This window comes from Centropristis striata, chromosome 16, assembly GCF_030273125.1.
Source record: "Centropristis striata isolate RG_2023a ecotype Rhode Island chromosome 16, C.striata_1.0, whole genome shotgun sequence".
NCBI classification, from domain to species: domain Eukaryota; kingdom Metazoa; phylum Chordata; class Actinopteri; order Perciformes; family Serranidae; genus Centropristis; species Centropristis striata.
Genome location: NC_081532.1, coordinates 10,472,745 through 10,492,860, shown reverse-complemented (window position 1 = coordinate 10,492,860; position 20,116 = coordinate 10,472,745). Strand labels below are relative to the sequence as shown.

The 20,116-nt window shown below is 37.7% G+C and overlaps 1 protein-coding gene across 2 annotated transcripts in view; it reads left to right on the top strand.

Moving 5' to 3' along the window:
* slc7a14a (solute carrier family 7 member 14a) overlaps positions 1-20,116 on the top strand; it is a 42,442-nt gene that overhangs the window by 7,862 nt on the left and 14,464 nt on the right. For both annotated transcript variants that reach the window (XM_059353326.1, XM_059353327.1), the window contains exons 2-5: positions 10,983-11,551; positions 13,937-14,173; positions 18,036-18,253; positions 18,371-18,517. In XM_059353326.1, the coding sequence (XP_059209309.1) occupies positions 11,245-11,551; positions 13,937-14,173; positions 18,036-18,253; positions 18,371-18,517 (909 nt within the window). In that variant the 5' untranslated portion in view covers positions 10,983-11,244. The remainder of the gene's footprint in view (positions 1-10,982; positions 11,552-13,936; positions 14,174-18,035; positions 18,254-18,370; positions 18,518-20,116) is intronic.

Below are 20,116 nucleotides of genomic sequence, written 5' to 3'. Positions count from 1 at the left end.
GCATTAGGGCAAGATAGATGGGGATGAGGCAGGCCAAATTGTGAGTGAACTGGGCTGGCTGACGGCTCAGTCATTTGTCTGCAGCCTGGCACCAGCAACAACACAGTCCACCTTTGAAACTTTTGACAAATAGGAACGATGCGCCTTAAATGCAGACAACTTACGGCTGGGCGATACAAACCAAAAGTCATATCCCGATATATTCAGGCTGAATATCGATGTACGATATATATTGTGATATTTTTATTTCAAAGTGAAAGCAAATGTTCAGTCAAAGTCAAAGCCAAATATGACATGTCACAAGAAGTTTTATTGAAACTGTTTATTGAAGTGAACATAAATACTGTATAACAGGAGTACCTTTTTTTTCAAAGCTGCATAAAGTGCACATTTAAATGAAAATAGCCTATGAAATAAAATAGGCCAATCTTTTTCTGAAATAAATATATTTATATTAGAAAGAATAATGAACATTACAAAAGTGATATGACAAACCCTAATAAGGGCAGCATTTATATATAAAGCAGCTTGCCTGGAGCAAGGATCACAGTGCAAACTTGAACTATATCGATATATACAATATGGTCTAATTCCATTTCACATTTAAAAAATATATCGATATATTTTTTATATCGATACATCGCCCAGCCCTATCTCTTCTTTCTGTTTATATACAGAGTACATCAGTATGATTTTTTCGGTCAAAATGTGAAGTGAATCATCTTCATTAGTAAGCCAGAATATGAGCCAGACATGTAATGAGTAAACTAGTCAGTGAGCCAACTCAGTGAAGCAGAGGGACATCCCTGTTTGTGCTCATGTTTGCCTGTTACCAGTTCCAATAGTGACGATACACACATTACACCAAATGGTTTGGAGTGCCAGTGTGCTTGATAGTGTCAGTGGTCACTCATTAATTTGTTTATACCAAAATTTGTAGGGCCAATTATTTTTTTCTACTGCCACATTGATTAACTGCACTGTGGCTGTTTTAACTTATTCCGTGTTCCAAGGCCACTGAACAGCCTGCTAGGATTTTCACAGTTTTGTCTCGTTTTCCATTTAATTAAGCAAACCAGTGCACTCACAAGTCCAGGAGGCAGGGAAAATGGTGAATGGGGATTTATTTGAATATTTAAATCACAGCAGCATTACAGGTTATTCTCATGCAGGATTAACAATCATGCCCAGATGGTTTATTAACACAATGATGCAGGACATAACACGGTCAAAAGCTTGTTTGGATTCAATTTTTTAGACTTCTACATCCTGGCACTGATAGATTTTCACACAGTCACTGACTTTCTCACAGTCATTTTCACAGTCTATTTACTTAGATATACTGTAAAAATATAAAAAATGATATCTAATTAACAGCGTAAATCAAAGCAAACCTGCTTAAATAATGAGACCTATAAAGAAATTGTAAACAAAAGTTATACAAAGTTATCGAGGGATTAAATCTCAGAGGGCGTCCATCACATCAGGGTTCTAGTGTGTTTCATTTAGTACAGCAGATGGTCACATTAACATGTTTTTATGACCGCTTTTAAAATTCTCCATACACAATAATGTTTACAAAGAGAGTTTAACTACTGTTTTCTTTATGGTAGCTCTGAGAGCTCAATGCACTGCAAGTTAGGAACACACATACACAACAAACGCAAATGCAGAAACGTCCTCATCAATAAGAAATTTGTGCTGCTTTTAGAGGAAGCTCACAACACACAGGAAGTGTGTTGTGCATGGCTGTTTTCGGGGGACTCTAAAAAGTGATGCACACAGCTGACATTGTATTTGCCTTTGATTGTTTTGTATTGATGTTGGCTGTCCATCACTGAGATTGCATGAATGAGATATAATGATAAGCAAATGGTGATAACAAAAGGTTAACAGCAGATATCTGCAATCTGCAAATAAGTCCAAACAACTTAAACTTTAGGCCATTTTCCATCACCACCGACAGCTAGCCGACTTATTTAATTTAATAATCCACAAACGGCAACAACAAGTGTTGTGTGTCCAGCAGGCGGCAACCCTCCGGTCTGAGCAGTTAGGTGGTTAACCCGGAAGTGCGGAAGTGAACGCCTGCAAGCTTTCAAAAAATCAGACAGGGGTCGCCAATGGTGGTTGCAAAAGAAGTCCGGTCCTATCTATCTCAATACACAATGAGACTACTTCTCACTCGATTTTTTTATTCTGAAAAAAATATTGTGGCAACATTATGGTTTTAACCGCCAGTTCAAGTCTTCTTTAATACAATATGATGTTAATTGTGTTAATAATAGTCCTGTTTGGGGAAAAAATAGATGATAAAGCAGGGTATGATTTGGGGCACTGCTACCTTGTGATCAATCAGGTCAATCAGGACAGAAGCCAAGCGAAACAATGTGTATCCACGACACTGTGTACATCTAAATAGCCGTGAACTTATTTTTCGTGTTTTCGTCTCGGAACTTTGAACCTTTCACCATGAATTTTCAGTTCATGGAAGTTTATTTGAACATTTTGGTAATTTATAAATGTCTTGTTCAGCATTCCTTTGTGCTAAAAGACACTCCAAGGAGTCGGCTGTTCAATTTTTCCATTAAGTAACGTACATTTTGTTTTAGCGTTAACAGTTTATTTTTAGATACACACATAAATCCAGCCCTTGCTCTTCCACAGTCCAAATATGATCTCTCCCAGTTTCAAAAGATGATGATGACAGCCCAATTGCTGAACTCGATGCTTCAAATGGGCAGTCCACAAACCAATGGGTGACATCCCAGTGACTACGTCAATTATTTATATATACAATCTATGGTGTCCAGCCATGTGCGTCACTTTTTAGTGTTCCCATGAAATAGTTTCCAATGGGTTATGAGCTTCCTGCAGTGCTTTTTCTAAATGCTGCACATGAAATTGCACAAATTGATGAAGATGTTTCTTCATTCACTTGTGTTTTATCTATTTTCTCAATTCATTTGCAGTATATTGAGCTCTCAGGGCCACTATAGATTTTGGGTTTCTGTAAAATAATCATCTGCTCTTCATAGAACTCCTCGATTAACAACCTAATCACTGTAATAACGTTTTCTCTCTCTGCATACGGAGAGGGCCCGCTGGCATGACTCGGCTGGCTGGTCAGGCCATGTAGATAGTTTGACATGAGTAAATCAAACAAAGGTTTTATCAGAAAATTACAGAAGCAGTCAGACAGTCATTTCAGCAAAACTGATGGGAACATCACAGTTCTTATTTAAAAATACGTCTCTGAACAGCGGAGACAGACAGGGAGAGTTCATGTGTAACTGATGAGCCAAGCAACGAAATCAACCTGGCAGGAGGCAATTTCTCTTTTGTGTCAAAATGAGGAATCAGATTCATTAGGGCTGTCAGACAGGGACACTGTGGCCAGTCAGCCAAAGCAGTGAACCAGCCAGGCCGTCACCAAGGTCAGCCAAGCAGAGAGAAATGAATTCAGGACTCCACGTCTTCACTTTATAACCAGCCAATTACTGCTGATATCTGAAAGACTCCCCGACTGGATCTAGTATTTTAATGCTTCTCTGTATTAGATATGAAGGCATTTAAATATTTGTATTCATGAATTGACGTTTTGGGTTTTGACCTAAACGCACACAATATTAAAAAATCAAGTGTCATTCAGGACCAGACTACGTTTAACGAAAAGGTCAAACGAAATGGAAGTAGCTGTGATTGAATGAATATGGATATACTATGTCATAGTAATTGATAGCATTATTGAAGATATTGGACTGCAGACTGCTTGGTGCTCTAAGTGCCGCTGTGTAACACTCTATAGAGGCTCATAAATCTAAACACTGAGAGGCTCTGAAGTAGAGCTGTGCACACAAACATGAATTATGCACGTTCACTTTTCCTTTTTCACACAAGCATAGTCTGTCTATCCATCTATCCACACACACACACACACGCACACACACACACACACACACACACAAACACACACACACACACACACACACACACACACACACACACTGTTTAGTAGCCTGGTTATGTAACAAGAAACACTCGCATAAACATTTTTACTCTTTAGTGGCTATTACATGTGATTCATGTGGAGCATTCACTGATTGTCTCTTTATGAGTGGTCCAGGCAGTTTTTCACTCATGGATTTTATTTTACTTTGAAGAGATTTTGAGTTTGAACATCATTTATGAATAATAAATTATAAAGTAGGTTAAAAGCATGCCTTTTCTTCCATTACGCCCATATCATTCATTATATTCTTTTTGCAAGTTAGACAAATATACAGCATGCAATACAAATAATCTAATAATATATTTGGAATATATACAATGATCTGAGTGGGTTCATTCTGCATAATGAGTACATTTTGATGCTGATACTTTTTTCTGAACTTTTGAATGCTGGACTTTTGCTTGTAGTGGAGTAATTTCACAGGGTGGTATTAGTACTTTTTTATAAGTAAGAGATCTGAATACTTTTTCCACCACTGATGAATAGTATGTTAGTATGGATTTAAATTCAAATCAGCCAAACAGAAGAAGAAAATTTTTAAAGTAAGACAAATTTCCCTGACTCAGACATTCTAACGATGAGTCGACTCCTTCCTCTTGTGTCTGTGGGCCATGAGAACGTGGGCCAGGGCTTCTTGCCAGGTTTGGTTTTTTATAGGGGCTGGGGCAACACAAGCCTGTTGCCAGGTTGGTTTTGAGTGACTGAGAAGGGCTCTCAGCCTTATTAAGTCAATGCAGCTCTTAGTGTAAAGGCAGTGAGAGCACAATCAGGTTATTCATCCAGTAATTCAGACGCAGTCAGGGGCGGACACCGAGACGAGCTTAGTCATGGCTGATTAGACACAAGGATGGATGTTCTGACAGCTCTCTTATCTGGAGAGGAAACACTAATGCTCCGATGCTAGAGGTGGCGGTGATGATTATGATGACAGGGACTCAACTATTGATCTGTAAACGGCAGCTAATGGCTGTTTGTTTAGCGATGTAATGTTGAAGAAAGGTGTTGTTGGAGATTCTATTACACTGCTTGTGTGTGTGAAACAGCAGTGTTTCCCTCACACACTCGGAGGTGACATTCATATTTTCCTTTCTCACAGCTTTTCTTCATTTTGCTTTGGGGTTTTTTTCTCCCTTCATGCTGTTTAGTTCACATATACGCTTATATTTCCAATGACTTCTCTTGTAATGAAATGGCAAGAGCGATATGAGTGGCTCCATGGCTAGATGTTAAAATATAAAATTTATTGCTTTCTCCCACACTGTATTAAATAATTCAGCAGCTAACGTCGCCGCCGGCACTTAAGTTTGTGCTCCATATAAAGGCTGAGAAGCTCAGCAGTGTGCAGCATGCAGATGTTACCACCTGCCCCTGCATACACTGTTTGTTATGTAATTACATTTTAGCTTCTGCATAAGTTTGACTGTCTGGTTTTAGTATTTTTCTCTCTTTCTTTCCCAGACTGCAGTGATCTTGCATTCATTAGACTGTATCGATCAGAGTGAATGTGCATTTTTCTTTAACTCAAATATTTGCTTTTGCTGAGAATTAGATGGAAGATGGATACCGTCGTTATGTCAGCCAGGAGGAGTTTAGCATAAAGACTTGAAGCAAGGTGAAACTGCACGAAAAATGAATAACTGCTTCTCCTGGTTACCTGGAGGCATCACAGTGATGCCAGATTTCCCCCCTGCTTCCAAGCTATTTGCCTCCTGGCTGCAGCTCCAGGGTGGTATAGATCTTCTAATCCAAGTCTTGGCAGGAAAGAAAAGTTCTAAAATGTCAAAGTATAATTAAAAGGTTGTCTTCCACCAGTCACTGCAGTATAACTGTAAGCTAGAGAGCGCAGACAGTATATACACTGCAAGGGTGCATAATTATATTGTTGTGAATAGGAAATTATAAATGTTTTAAGGGGCTGTACGTGACATTCAGAACATTTATGTAGCAAGAAACAATTATTTACTATGTATAGACATAGTGGAATAATGGCATCCTGAATTAAGTCACATCTCCTCCATTTGTGTTATATCCAAGCTTCTTTGTTGACAAAAAACAACACAAAATTGTTGTGGGAGCTGCATCATATAGCGGTAATTGCTGATAATGACTTTCCTGACCCACAATGTTGTCATGGAAGCGTAATGGTCAACCACTGGTTCCCTTCTTGTTTTACATTGTTAGCTCTGTCCCCAATTTTTTGCTGTTTTTAGGACTGTTAGCAGTGGTGTTAGGACTGTTAGCATAGAAGCCAGCTCAGCCACCACCACCATATTGAAGCCATGCTCAGGCCATCGATGCTCTGTATTCCGTGTACAGCCACTTTAACCTTCATCTGGATGATAATCTGAATTCAATTATAAACAGTGACAAGAAATCCTGTGATTCATACGCTTTTTTTTTCTGCCTCCACATGGTGACAGCCTTCTATGCACGTACGCATTTGCATCCCATTCTCGTGAACGAATATCTCAGGACTATGGCAGGGTATTAGGGCTCTCATTTGCTCTCTCGAAATATTAGGCAAGGCAAGTTTATTTGTATAGCACAATTCAACACAAGGTAATTCAAAGTGCTTTACATAAACATTAAAAACAGCAAGACACAATTGAAAACAGTAAAAACAATCAATTAAAACAGGGGAATAGAAATAAAAATAGAAATAAGATAAAATAAGATACAGCAGGCTAAGAAAATAGATGAAATAATAAAAAGCACAACTCAAACATTGTGTAGTTAAAAAGTAAGGGCAGTAGAGTACAGCAGGTAAGTGTTAAAGTTAAGAGTACGCTGCAGTAAACAATAGACCTCAGATCTACAGGTAGCTTGTATTACCCCCCTCCGCCGCGTCCATAAATATATATATATTTGTTTTCATACTTGGCCCTAATATGCCGTCGTACAGGACCACCTGGAGAAACTTTTTAAAATTCCAAATGTCCTTTGTACGCTGCATTGGGTCAGCTCCTGACTGAACTCCGAACATCATATAAGTCAATTTATATCACGAAAGTCTGTGCACACAAGACAGTTTAGTAATCATATTTAATCTATGAATAATATTTACTCTATGAATATATATATATATATATATATATATATATATATATATATATATATATATATATATATATATATATATATATATATATATAATACATAATTTAATTCATATTTACGGTAAAACACATTTCAATTGTTTTGTCTTTATTTATTTATTATTTAGGTTTAATCCTTTGTGATTGTTTTATTGTGAAGGTAAACTAAAAACACCTTTTTAACTTGTTTTTAAAGGCCCGTAAGTCTTGGTGTCTGTAAAGGTTAAATGCTCTTAGACTAACCTTTATTCCAGGGAGGACTGACAGTAAAGTGGAGCCAGTTTTCCAGCACAGCGCAAATTGAACACCTGCTGCCACAGTGCTTTGTGCAGCTCTGTTTTGTTGATCTACAACTGTTCAAATAGCTCGCACAGGCTCAACACAGGCAGGCAGGTGGTGGTCACTGTCAATGAAACCAGCCAGAGAATATTAAAATGTCACAGATGCTCTGAAAAAACAAGCTGCTTGCTTGATTTGATTTGTGATAGGGAATGATGAAAGGCTGAGTGTGCATGTTGTTGTTTGTGTGTAGTACTCAATACACATCAACACTAAAGTCTCAATAAGAGCTTATTTAGTTCAAAGCTGCCACCTTTTTAAAAAAATCTGCTGAATGTGATTGGATACATGCAGAGGTATTAATTTTTCCAATTTAAGGTCTGTCTGTCTCATTACACACACACACACACACACACACAAAATATTACTGGCAGTTGAGCGAGCTGGCTTTCTTGATGGTCAGTGTCTGACTGAAAAAAGGGCAAAAAATCGAATGGGGGCACATTGCTTTTTCATTTTCATTTGATTTTTCATTTTTTTTAAATTATTTTGAAATTACCCTTTTACTTGAGGTCCAAGCAGGAAACATGCAGGTGGAATTAATAACACTAATGATGGCTGCAGGGACAGGGACATTTTTTTTTTTTGGCCAATCAGAAAGTTAATGTCACCCTGGTTGCCCGTACACAGAGCCAATGGAATTTTTACATTGGATTTTTGATTATTGGAGAAAAATAAACTCTGTGGCAAACAAAAGTTTATGATAGTTACATGTTTTGTTCAGCAAAGAACAACATAAATGCAAACACTAGTCCATGCACAAACTACACAATGGTTGCATGACAACCTCTGTTGTCTCATTTAGCCACTTGTTAGCAATAATCCTTTTTAAGACAAAAAGAAAGCTTTAAAATGTACGAGTTGGGTATTTACTAGGGATGCACCGATCTATCCGTCGCACATCGGTATCGGCCGATATCCACCCTGTTAACTGCCATCAGCCTATCGGCAAATAAGATTACATTCGCCGTTTGCAGTAGCCAATGCTCATCAGTTTGTTCACATCATTTTTGAGCCGGCAAAATGTTGTGTTGACTGACTCCTATAGCCTAATTCGGAAAAGAAGAATTATAGGCTTTTTTAGGTAATTGTATAGCAAGCTAAAGAGGCTTTTGTAACAGTTATTATTTTGCAAATACTTCAAATCAATCAAAGCAAATCAAATCAAAATGACTTTATTTATCCCTGAGGGACAGTTCAGTTAATCTGTTAGCTCTGTTAGAATGAGACAGCCTGATGGCTGTAGGAGTGAAGGGTCTTTTGAATCTCTCTGTCCTGCAACGGAAAGAGAGAGGAGCCGTCCTGCTGTTTTTTTGGTCCATAAAGGTGTTTGTCATGTGAAAAATAAATTCAAAAGTAAATTTGCATTGTAGAATTTTTGCTCATTCAAAGATAGTGTGATGAAGAGCTGAAAGACAGTTCAGTTATATTTTTATAATAAAATATTTAGTTGTAAATAAATAACAACAAAACAAAATAAAGAAAAACAACAAAAAAAACATTGACATGGGCAAAGTGGCATTTTAATTTTTTTTTTTTCATTGGTATCGGCCCAGAATTTTGCAATTGGTGCATCCTTAATATTTACTGACGTATTTTATGTTGCAGAGTAAAATGTAAAAATCCCAAGACCTTATTTCAGGCATCTTACCAAAAACCCATTCAAAAATCCCACCAACTTGAAGAGAACTGGAAGAGCAAAAATGCTCATTCCTGCAGCACTTTTTTTAGTTTCAGGGTTCTGGTATCGTCATTGCTTATTGTCACGTCTCCCCTCTACAAGTAAATTGTGAAATTTAATTGAATTACAGTCAGGATACCTGTGGGTCGGCCTTGTGACGGGGTTAATAGCTCCTGCTCCATCGCACGCAAAATGAAATCACCTTTTGAGCTTTTTCTACTGCCGCACATGCTCGTACTCCCACTAAGTGCAGGGACAATAGCAGTCCCAGCCTACTCTGGTTAAACAGCTGGGTAATTGCAGCCATCATTTGAGTGGCTCATATTATAGCTGAGAGGCGATGTGAGTGCGCTGTATGTGAGTGTGTGTTTGTTCAGCAACTTGCGCTTGTTGTTCAAAGTGGATGAATGGTGAGTGTTAGTTCACTGCTGTTAAGAGAGATGGAGAGAACGAGAGAGAGATGGACGGTGCTACAATTGATGTCGATAATAGCTCTCTATTCAACAGCTACGTATGACATCAGAGACACTGATGAGGAGCTGCAGTATAATAAAGCCTCTGCAGTTCTAATATGTCCTATCATTGTTTAAACAAAACAAAATGTTGTAATAATTCTGCACTAAAATCTTGCGTGTTAGCTTAATATTTCTGACCCAAAGCATTGTCAGTTTGTTGATTTAGTATGATCAGATGAGATGGGGACATATTTTCTAGACATGGAGAAACTAAAAAGTTCAGTGGCTTTTTGGATTATAGCTGCAGAATAATAATACAAAGTTTTGGAAAAATTATTCAGATACTTTATTTACATAAAAGTAGCAATGTGGGAATTAGTCCTACATTCAAAGTCTTACTTGCAGCATGTAAAAGTTCTGTAGAATTTTCAGCAAAATGTTCAAAAACTACCAAAACAAAAAAAAGACTTATTATGCATAAAAATGCACCTCATTTTATTATTATTACTGATGTATTAATTACACTATTATACAATAATTATTAGTACATTCTTATAATAATAATAATTATGATAATAATAATAAATAACATATTAATAAAAAATAATACTAATACTATAGTAATGATAAATTACTATATAATTTTGACCTCTAAGAGAAATTGCCTAATTCCAATTCAGTTATTTGCTTTTTTACTTGAAGTTAATTATTAGTTTGTTATCTTTTTTGTATTATTATTTCTGACTTTTTCTGACACCCATTAGTTGCAAAATTGTTGTAGAAGGCAATTGTTTTTCAACATTTTTATTTTTATTTTATTTTTGACACTAATATGTTGCAATTTATTTCTTGTATTGGACAAATTAGGGCTCATTAGTGTGTTAATTTTGGGAGTTATTAAGATTTTAATGTAAAATAGATGCAGTAAAAAGCACAATATTTCTCTTTGAAATGAGATGTGTAAAATTATATTGGAGCATGAAATGTAAATTACATGTAACTTTATAAAGTTAAGCTATTATAGTACCACTGATTCTACATTAATGTATCTGTAGAAACTTTATAAACTTTGGTTTGGGTTCAGTAGAAATATATGAGCCATAAATATAATTTCACATATTGCTCCCTCTCCTCCGTACAAACAAAAAAAGATTAAGCATCTATTGTCGTCACTAATGAGCTTGGCTACTATAGCAACAGAGCTACAGGGAGAGGACGGCTAATTAGCTGCTTCCTCATTCAGGTACAATTTATATGTGGACGAATGTGAAATGCATCTCCACTGTTGGGCTCCTGTGTATGTTGGCGTGCATGAAAATAAGCATTATGTAAGAAAAGTAATATAAGGTAATGTGCTGTGAAATACTGCAAAAATAAATCATCCCACCTTTGTTTTTCAGATATCTGTCTCTCTCACCCTGTGGGGAACAACTAAGATGGCTTTCCACTAAACAAGAGACGAGAGGTTGCATAATACGGACGCAGCAAGACAAAACCACGGCACGACCTTTTTTGAATCCACCATCATTTGGATAACTCTTCTTCCTCAGTGCTGCACATTGTTTTCACAAGAAAACAGTAGAAGTACCAAAGAGACAACTTCACACTCTTCCTTGTGAAATCCTTCCCTTTGACTCTGACCCTTGACCTTTAGCTCTCAGTATGACCAGTCTGGTTGGGAAGCTAGACCCTCGGAGGGTACAATGGCGCTCCACGTGGAACACCTTTACGTCCCGTGTCCTGAGGACCAAACCTGTGGAGTCCATGTTGGATTCGGCCATGACGGGCACCAGCTCGCATGGGACCAGACTGGCCCGGGTCCTATCCACAGTGGACCTGGTGTCGCTGGGCGTCGGCAGCTGCGTCGGGACGGGGATGTATGTGGTCTCGGGGCTGGTCGCAAAGGAGATGGCTGGTCCGGGGGTCATTGTGTCCTTCATTATTGCTGCTGTGGCCTCCATACTATCAGGTGAGATGGGAGCAGTGGTGGAAGAAGTATTCAGATCTCTTACTTAAGGAAAAGTACTAATACAACACTGTGAAATTACTCCACTACAAGTAAAAGTCCTATATTCAAAACTTACTTAAGTAAAAGTAAAAAAATACCAGTATCAAAATGTACTTAAAGTATCAAAAGTAAAAGTACTCATTATGCAGAATGGACCCACTCAGACTGTTTTTTATATCTTCTCAAGTCAAGTCAACTTTATTATCAGTGCTGCCATATGTACAGGACATACAGAGAACAGAAATTGCGTTTCCCTCTTATCAACGGAACAGAAACAAACAACAACAACAACAGAAATAAACATCAAATATAAAATATAAGTAAAATATATAAAATATAAATATAAAAACATAACTTAAGTTATTGTACATTTTCTCAGTATATATATCATTTTATCAATTAAACCCTAAGAGAACCCACACTGACACAGTTAGAACATGCACACAGAAGACCCGCAGGCTGGAGTCGATCCAGCAACCCTCTTGCTGTGAGGCAAGAGCGCTTACCACTTCACGGTGTAGCTCTGCATGCACAATATGTTCCTGCAAAATGTCCAGAAAACAAGAATTTTTCACAGTAAGACTCTTGATTTTAATAAAAGTGATTCTGTGTAGTTTAGAAATATAATATCGTATGTTATATGCAATAAAATGTACTTACTCCTATTTCAACCCCTATTCCTAAAAAGTTGGGATGCTGTCTAAAATGTTGATAAAAAATAATTGGATAATTTGTTAATAGTTTTGTAAAACTGTCCAAAGGCAATATTTTAAACTATTGAACTGTAACTTTCGTAAATGCACATTCTGATTTTGGTTCATTTTGTTTTCCTCACATTCAACAAAGCATCCCAACTGTTGAATTGTCAATCTCTTTTCACCAATAATTCATTTTTTTTACATTTCCAGAATGTGCTTTATAATAGTGATGTATCAATGAAGCCTCATGAACCATTTGCTTTATTTTCTGAGTCCACTAGATGTTGTTGTTGGTGTTTTTTTTAATGCGTTAGCCTGATGTGAATCTTCAGACTTGTGGGGAAACCGGAGCGTCCCGGCGAAAACCCAAAAAGCAATGCTCTTCTGCTAATATTGATGTTGTGGTGTTCTTGTAGATGTTGTTGTTGGCGTTTTTTTAATGTGCTAGTCTGATGTGAATCTTCAGACTTGTGGGGAAACCGGAGCGTTTATATTATTGGTCAACAGATTTATGTAAAATGTGGTGGAAACAAAAAAAAAATCTGCACCAAAAAACAAATTATTGGTTTTTGGTGCAGAAAGTGAACAAGTGGTAACTTATGAAGCTCTTTACATTTTTGTTGAGTCTTGACCGATCGAAGAGAAGACAGTGGCAAATCTGGAAGATGTAATTAGTATAAATATGGCGGTATGAACAGATTAACGGGATAAATATGGCGAATATTTCAAATGAACAGTATAAATAGAAACAACAGTCTAGCAGTATCATTATGGCAATATGGCACAGTATAAACATAATTATCAGTATAAATATAAATATGGCAGTATAAACAGAATTTACAGTATAAACAGTGAAGTCTATCAAAAAAAGAGTTTGTCAATGTAAAAGTGGCTGGTGCCATTTTTTCCCATTCTAAATATATTATTACATTATTTGTTTTGATGCTTTTATGTCAGCAGTGTTTTCATTTTGTAAAGATGGGGCTCATTTAATTACTTAATATACTGTTATAAGATTTAATTTAAAAAAGTCTAATCACTTTAAATTGATCATATATTTCATGTTAAATCTCAACCTGTAAAGTAACTAAAGCTGTCAGCTAAATGTAGTGGAGTAAAAAGTACAATATTTGCCTAAAAATGTTGTGGAGTAGAAGTATAAAGTTACATAAAATGGAAATACTCAAGTGAAGTACAAGTACCTCAAAATTGTACATAAGTACAGTACTTGGGTAAATGTACTTAGTTACTTTCCACCATTGGACAGGAGTGAATTCACCTTGTCCTTTTTTTCTGCACTTAAACTCTTTTACTGTCTCTCACTCTTTCACACACACACACACACACACACACACACACACACACACACACACACACACACAGGGCTGAGTGTAACATAGTTAAAGGTTACTGTCATTCTTATTCCCATTACGCTGACATGATTCATATGAAGAGCCTGTTAATACCTATCCAGTTAGAACAAGGGCGAACACATTATACGGGCGAAGCTATAATATAAAAGGCACTCAGGGGATATTTTAGCACTACATTAGTGCTCCAGTCTATATACCTTCAGCTCTGCCTTTCTCAGATGATAATGCATCTGAGTGTCACTGATATGTGTATGAATGTGTGTCTGTTCCCACAGGAGTGTGCTATGCAGAGTTCGGCGTGCGGGTGCCCAAGACCACAGGTTCAGCCTACACGTACAGCTACGTGACCGTGGGCGAGTGCGTGGCTTTTTTCATCGGCTGGAACTTAATTCTGGAGTATCTGATCGGCACGGCGGCGGGGGCGTCGGCTCTCAGCAGCATGGCGGACTCACTGGCCAATCACAGCATCAGCAACTTCATGATTACACACATCGGAACGCTCAATGGTTTGGGTGAGTGGGGAAGGATGTGTGCTTAGCAATGTTTAATCCACACTACATGAGTACCAAAGGGGTCAGATCTCTGCACTGATCACACGATACAATTTGCTGTCTTGAGTCTTAAAGTTGTGGTTTTCACACTACATAACTGCCTGGCGACATGGGATTACACACTCCACCATTTTTTCTTCTATGACCAGCAGGAATCTGGTCTCCACACGACATTTTGTTATGAAAACGATAGTCATGCTTGTTGATGTTGTCGTTGGCACCAAATAGACTATTTCCACACAACTTTAGTATTTAGAGCCTGTTTCCTCTTAGTGCAAAAACAACTTTGGTCAGTGTTGCAAATGCAATGCAGACAATACAGTTCCTGTTGTTTCAGGCAACCCCTGCCCCAGTTTTCTCCTCAGCCCTTGCTGTACACTCACATTGGCCCACAAGACTCCTTGACAGGTCTAGACACCACATAGCAGTGATTAGTCGGTGATGCATCAGCAATCCTCTCGGCCTCCATCTTTGAACAGTTCACATACTGGCCCTCATTTTTCAAACGAGCGTATGACAGAAAGTGAGCGTAAAGTGGGCGTACGATCATTTCTACACAAGGCTCGGCATTTATAAATATGTGGGCGGAGGGTACGATCAGATCTCATGTCTGGTCTCAGCTCGTGTACGCAAATTTGAGTCAGTCCACACATCTGAGAATTGTTATTAGACTATTGTATCGATGCCTGGAGCTGATAAAACTCTGCTGTGTTTTGTTTTTTAATGGTGGCAAACCAAAGCATGTTTAGGCTACATCACGTATCATTAAAACCTCATGGAAAATAAATACACCTTGACCATGAAATTCTTTGAACAGGCTACAAGCTGAGGCTACTTCTTTTATTTCATAAACCCCAGTCGCTGCGTATTTCTGTAAAATGTCTATTTCGCTCCTGTTGTTATTTGTCATAGTGCACTTTGCTGATAAAGGTGACTTTAAAAAAAATAAAAGGAAAAAAAGAAATTGCTGTATTGTGTCCTTCGATGTCGTAAACTCTCGGCATCTGAATCGAGTATATATTAGGGCGTGATATTTAAATGCTAAAGAGCCGACCATTCTTACACTGTGATTGGAGACATGCGAGCATTCATTTCATTAATCACACGTGAACCTCTTTCTTAAGATGATATATACGCTGATCTGTGCTCGTTTCTACGTTTGTTTGATAAATGAGGGCCATTGTGTGAGAGCACTGATTTTCCGAGCTAATGGCGATTTTGGGCCTTTTGTCTGGGAGCCTCACTTGTGTAAAATTAGAGCTTAAGCTGTGTAGTGTGAAATACTCTTTAGAGGAAAAATATGATTTAACTTAAGTTTCCGATGAGTTTTAGTGTCAGGATTTGTATTAATAATGACTAAGTCTTAGTCTGAGATCTGTATGCAATGCTGCAGTGATACAGGAGGGATGGTTTAAGTAACTTGTGCTGTTTTATCATAGAAGGTCAGCATCGAAAATTAAGTAATTTACTATTTTTCTGATGCTTGGGAACAATACATACATTCCTTGGAAAGAGTGGTAGCTAATACACAATAAATACAAGGACAAATATTTATAGCATTTTTTTATTCTGTTGATTACACTATAATTGCCTCCCCTTATACGCTATTAGCTTTAGTCAACTGTCGAGTAAAGATTGCTTTAAAAACTATAAATAAATGAAAAATACATTTAGTCAAGTGACCTCTAGAAAGAAACAATCTCTTTTACTCCCCACCACAGGTCAGAGACACTTCTTATGGTCCAAATATTTGCTTCTGCAGAGTGTTGAACCTGAGTTATCTTGGTTTAAATGTCAGCTTTGTCAATCTTTTGACCCAAAGAAGCAGATTTAATAAACTCCATTTTAGCTGTAGTTGTTTATGTTTGTCATCAGTGTCACAAACTGCCTTCTCAACAGAAGCACAATGTCATCTGTATCCCTGGAGAACGTTTGTGGCCACTGTGTTTGAATGATAGTACATATTTGAAATCCTGAAAAACACAAAACAATAACACCATCTGGGAAATCAAACCATATCAGATTTTTTTCCATGGAACATCTGAATGAAGTTTCACCGCTTATCTTGGCAATCATGTCATGATGGAAAGTAACAGCGATCGTAGCATCTTGGATTTCTAAATGATTCCTGCAACACAGTGTTCCAGGTCATAAAGCGTAGCATGAGGGGAATGCCTGCTAATCTGCTGTAATACTATATCTGATGTGTGTGCCAGCTGCGTCTATCAAGGCGACACCACCCTGACCGTCTCTTCCTGTCGGACACTGACAAAGCGGTGGTAGTGGTCACATGATAAGCAGCATGGCCAGCTGTTCAACACCATAATGGAAAGTTAATGTTTTCCCTTTTCCTGCCTGCTGGAGATAAACGTGTTTCTCCACACCACGGGGAACGTGTGGAATTTAGCTCCAAATATGTCTCATTAGTTTGTTAGCAGTATGTGTGTGTTTCCAATTTTGACATTTATAAAACAAATGTAACAATTTCTAGGACAGTCCCTATTTTATGTATTTTTTTAGATTAACCAGATTTAAAGAAAGATGATGTAACCGCTAGCTTTCAAATACCAAACCTTGTAATCATCCATGTCTCCCTATGGTCACTTATAACTTTTGTGCATACACTGCGCTGAGTGACTGTACTAGCATCATACAGGCTTCACAGTGTTGTTGAGGAGCACTGAATTTAATGTTTTTAACAGGATCTGGTTTGTGCAAATGGCATATTTTTGGCAATTTAAATGAGACAGGTAGAGTGAAGTGATTTTGACAGAAATATCACAATTTTAAGCTTTGTTTTGGTCACTTTTTTTTAGATTAAAACGATCAAAACCTATGAGCTGTTTGAGGACTGTCAGAAAGTTCAAATTCTTCTAGTTCAGTTTCTTATTTAAAAAAAAACATGTATAGATTCATCAAGAAATAATTCCTTTTAATCAGCACTAATGATCCAATAGAAGTGTGTGTGTGTCTGTATGTGCAGAAGCCCTTCCCTCTGCCTGCAGTTTATTATTTTCTTTTCATTTTGCTGTTGATCTTTCTGGGCGTCACCCTTTGGATACTGGCTGTGTAGCCCCGAGTGTGAGAGCTGGATTCCATCAAAAGGTAGAAAGATGGTTAGCAAGCATCCAAGAGGAAAAGATGGAAAAGGCAGACACATGCTAAAATAACACAACCATAACTTAGTGAAATGCACAGTTCATTCCAAAACAAAAGGGTCAACTTAAAGTGTTGTGTTTATAAATTGCAATCAACAGATCCTACTCATTGTGCCTTTAAAGTGGCTCTTTAAATCGTATCCAGCAGTGCTGAAACAATTAGTTGATTAATGGGCGACCTAGATGATTTTGGAAACCATATAAATACAAGGTCTAACTTTTCCAGAGTTTTAATTTCACTGCCTTCTTTTCCACTCGCTGCAATTTGCTCAATAAAAAGAACAACATCTAACTGAACATAAAATGTGGTTACAGCCTTGGAAACAACAAATGAGGTTAATCAGTGATACGACTGTGTCGAAATTTCCTCTGTCAAGTAATCTTTTTTTTTTTTTTGCTGCTGCTGCACTGCTCACGTTCTGTGGGTTTGGGACTTTTGATCAGACAATACAATACATTTAAAGATGTGGGAAATATGGGAGAGCATTTTTCACATTTTTATGAACAAATAAACCAATCAAACTAATAGATTAGTTGATTTAGCCAGCTGTGTTTTTGCAAGGCAATTTGCATCACCCACCGCCACCAAGGTGCTTGAATTTCACAGGTTCAGTGTATACAACTATATCTGTGTGCATGTGTGTAATCCTAATCCTCTCCTGCAGGTAAAGGGGAGCAGTCGTACCCGGACCTGCTGGCGCTGCTGATAGCGCTGCTGGTGACAGTGATAGTTGCTTTGGGAGTGAAGAACTCTGTGGGATTCAACAACGTGCTGAACGTCATCAATCTCATAGTGTGGGTGTTCATGATGATCGCCGGGCTGTTCTTCGTCAACGGAGAGAACTGGGACGAGGGGAGGTTCCTGCCCTTCGGCTGGTCAGGGGTACGCACACACACGGAGATACACTCGCATAATGAGTAATAATAATGTTTATTTAGTCTCCGTCTGCTTGTGTTCTTTATGCAATCTATAATTTATCTTGCTTCTGTTCTGCTCCAGGTGATGCAGGGTGCAGCCACCTGTTTCTATGCCTTTATTGGATTTGACATCATCGCTACAACAGGAGAGGAGGCCAAGAGTCCCAACACCTCCATCCCCTATGCCATCACTGCCTCACTCATCACCTGCCTCACTGCCTACGTCTCTGTGAGTTGCCTTAAATACCTCAGACAGAGACATATAAAATGCCTCATTTGTTCCCCTATGTTAGTACTAATCGTGTAAGTCAAGTGCAAGGGGCCGTCCTGGCCTTCACATACTTTGTCACTCTAAGTAACCAACCACAACAACTATGAAAAGGAGTCAAACAACCACAAGGAGACACAAAATGACCAAAAAGAGACACAAACCAATTTCAAAGAGGCACAAAACAACTACAGAGAAACAAAATGACTGCAATTAGACACAGGTGACCAGAAACAAAACAACAACACAGAGATACACAATTACTACAAAGAGACACACATCAACTTCAAAGAGACACAAGCTGACCACAAAGGAAAACAAAACAACTACAAAGAGACTTAAAATGACTATAATTAGACACAATATGACCACAAAGAGGAACAAAGCAACTACAATGAAACATAAAACAACTACAAAGAGACTCAAAATAACTACCATTAGACACAAAATGACCACAAAGAGAAACAAAACAACTACAAAGAGACATAAAATGACCACAAAGAGACACAAAAATTACCTCAGAGTAACACAAAACAACTAAAAAAAGACTTAACATGACAACAGAGAGACACTCAATGATTGCAAAGAGAAACAAAACGACTACAAAGAGACATAGTACAACTACTTACTAAGTACTACGACACAACTACTGTGTCTCAAAAGTATTACAATTAGACACAAGACGACCACAAAGAGAAACAAAATAACTTCAAAGAGACTTAAAATGACTACAGAGAGACACAATATAATAACAAAGAGAAACAAAACAACTACAGAGACTTAAAATGACTACAAAGAGACACAAAGTTACTGCAGAGACTTTTAATTACCATAAAGAGACATAAAACAACTAAAAAATAGACTTAACATGACAACAGAGAGACAAACTGATTACAAAGAAAAACAAAACAACTTCAAAGAGACTTAAAATGACTACAGAGAGACACAAAATAATTACAAAGAGACACACAACAACTTCAAAGAGACACAAATCACTACAAAATGACTACATTGTGACACAAGATTACCACAAAGATACTCAAAATTTCCACAAAGAGACACAAAACAACTACAAAAAAACTTGATGACTACAGAGAGACACAAAATGATTACTAAGAGAAACCAAACGACTACTATGACTCAAAATTAGTACAATTAGACACAAGATGACCACAAAGAGAAATAGAACAACTTCAAAGAGACTTAAAATGACTACAGAGAGACACAAAATGATTACAAAGAGAAACAAAACAACAAAAAGAGGCTATAGAGTCTGTGTGCCTTTCTCCTGTGTTGGAGAGGTGTTGCACGTTGGTGTCCAGGGACCTGTTGTCTCATAACCCTCCCATGATAGCAACTGAACACAATCCCTGTTGCTGAATTGAATGTTTCTGGCATGCACTGTGTAATATTGAGGTGAGATAATAACTTGGCTCACTGATTCCGAAATACAATTGTTATTTCACAGATGAATACAGTCTTCCCACACTGATTGTGGGAAGACTGCAGTCTACAATCACAGTTTAATATCCATGCACCCACATTGTTTTTTTTTTGGTA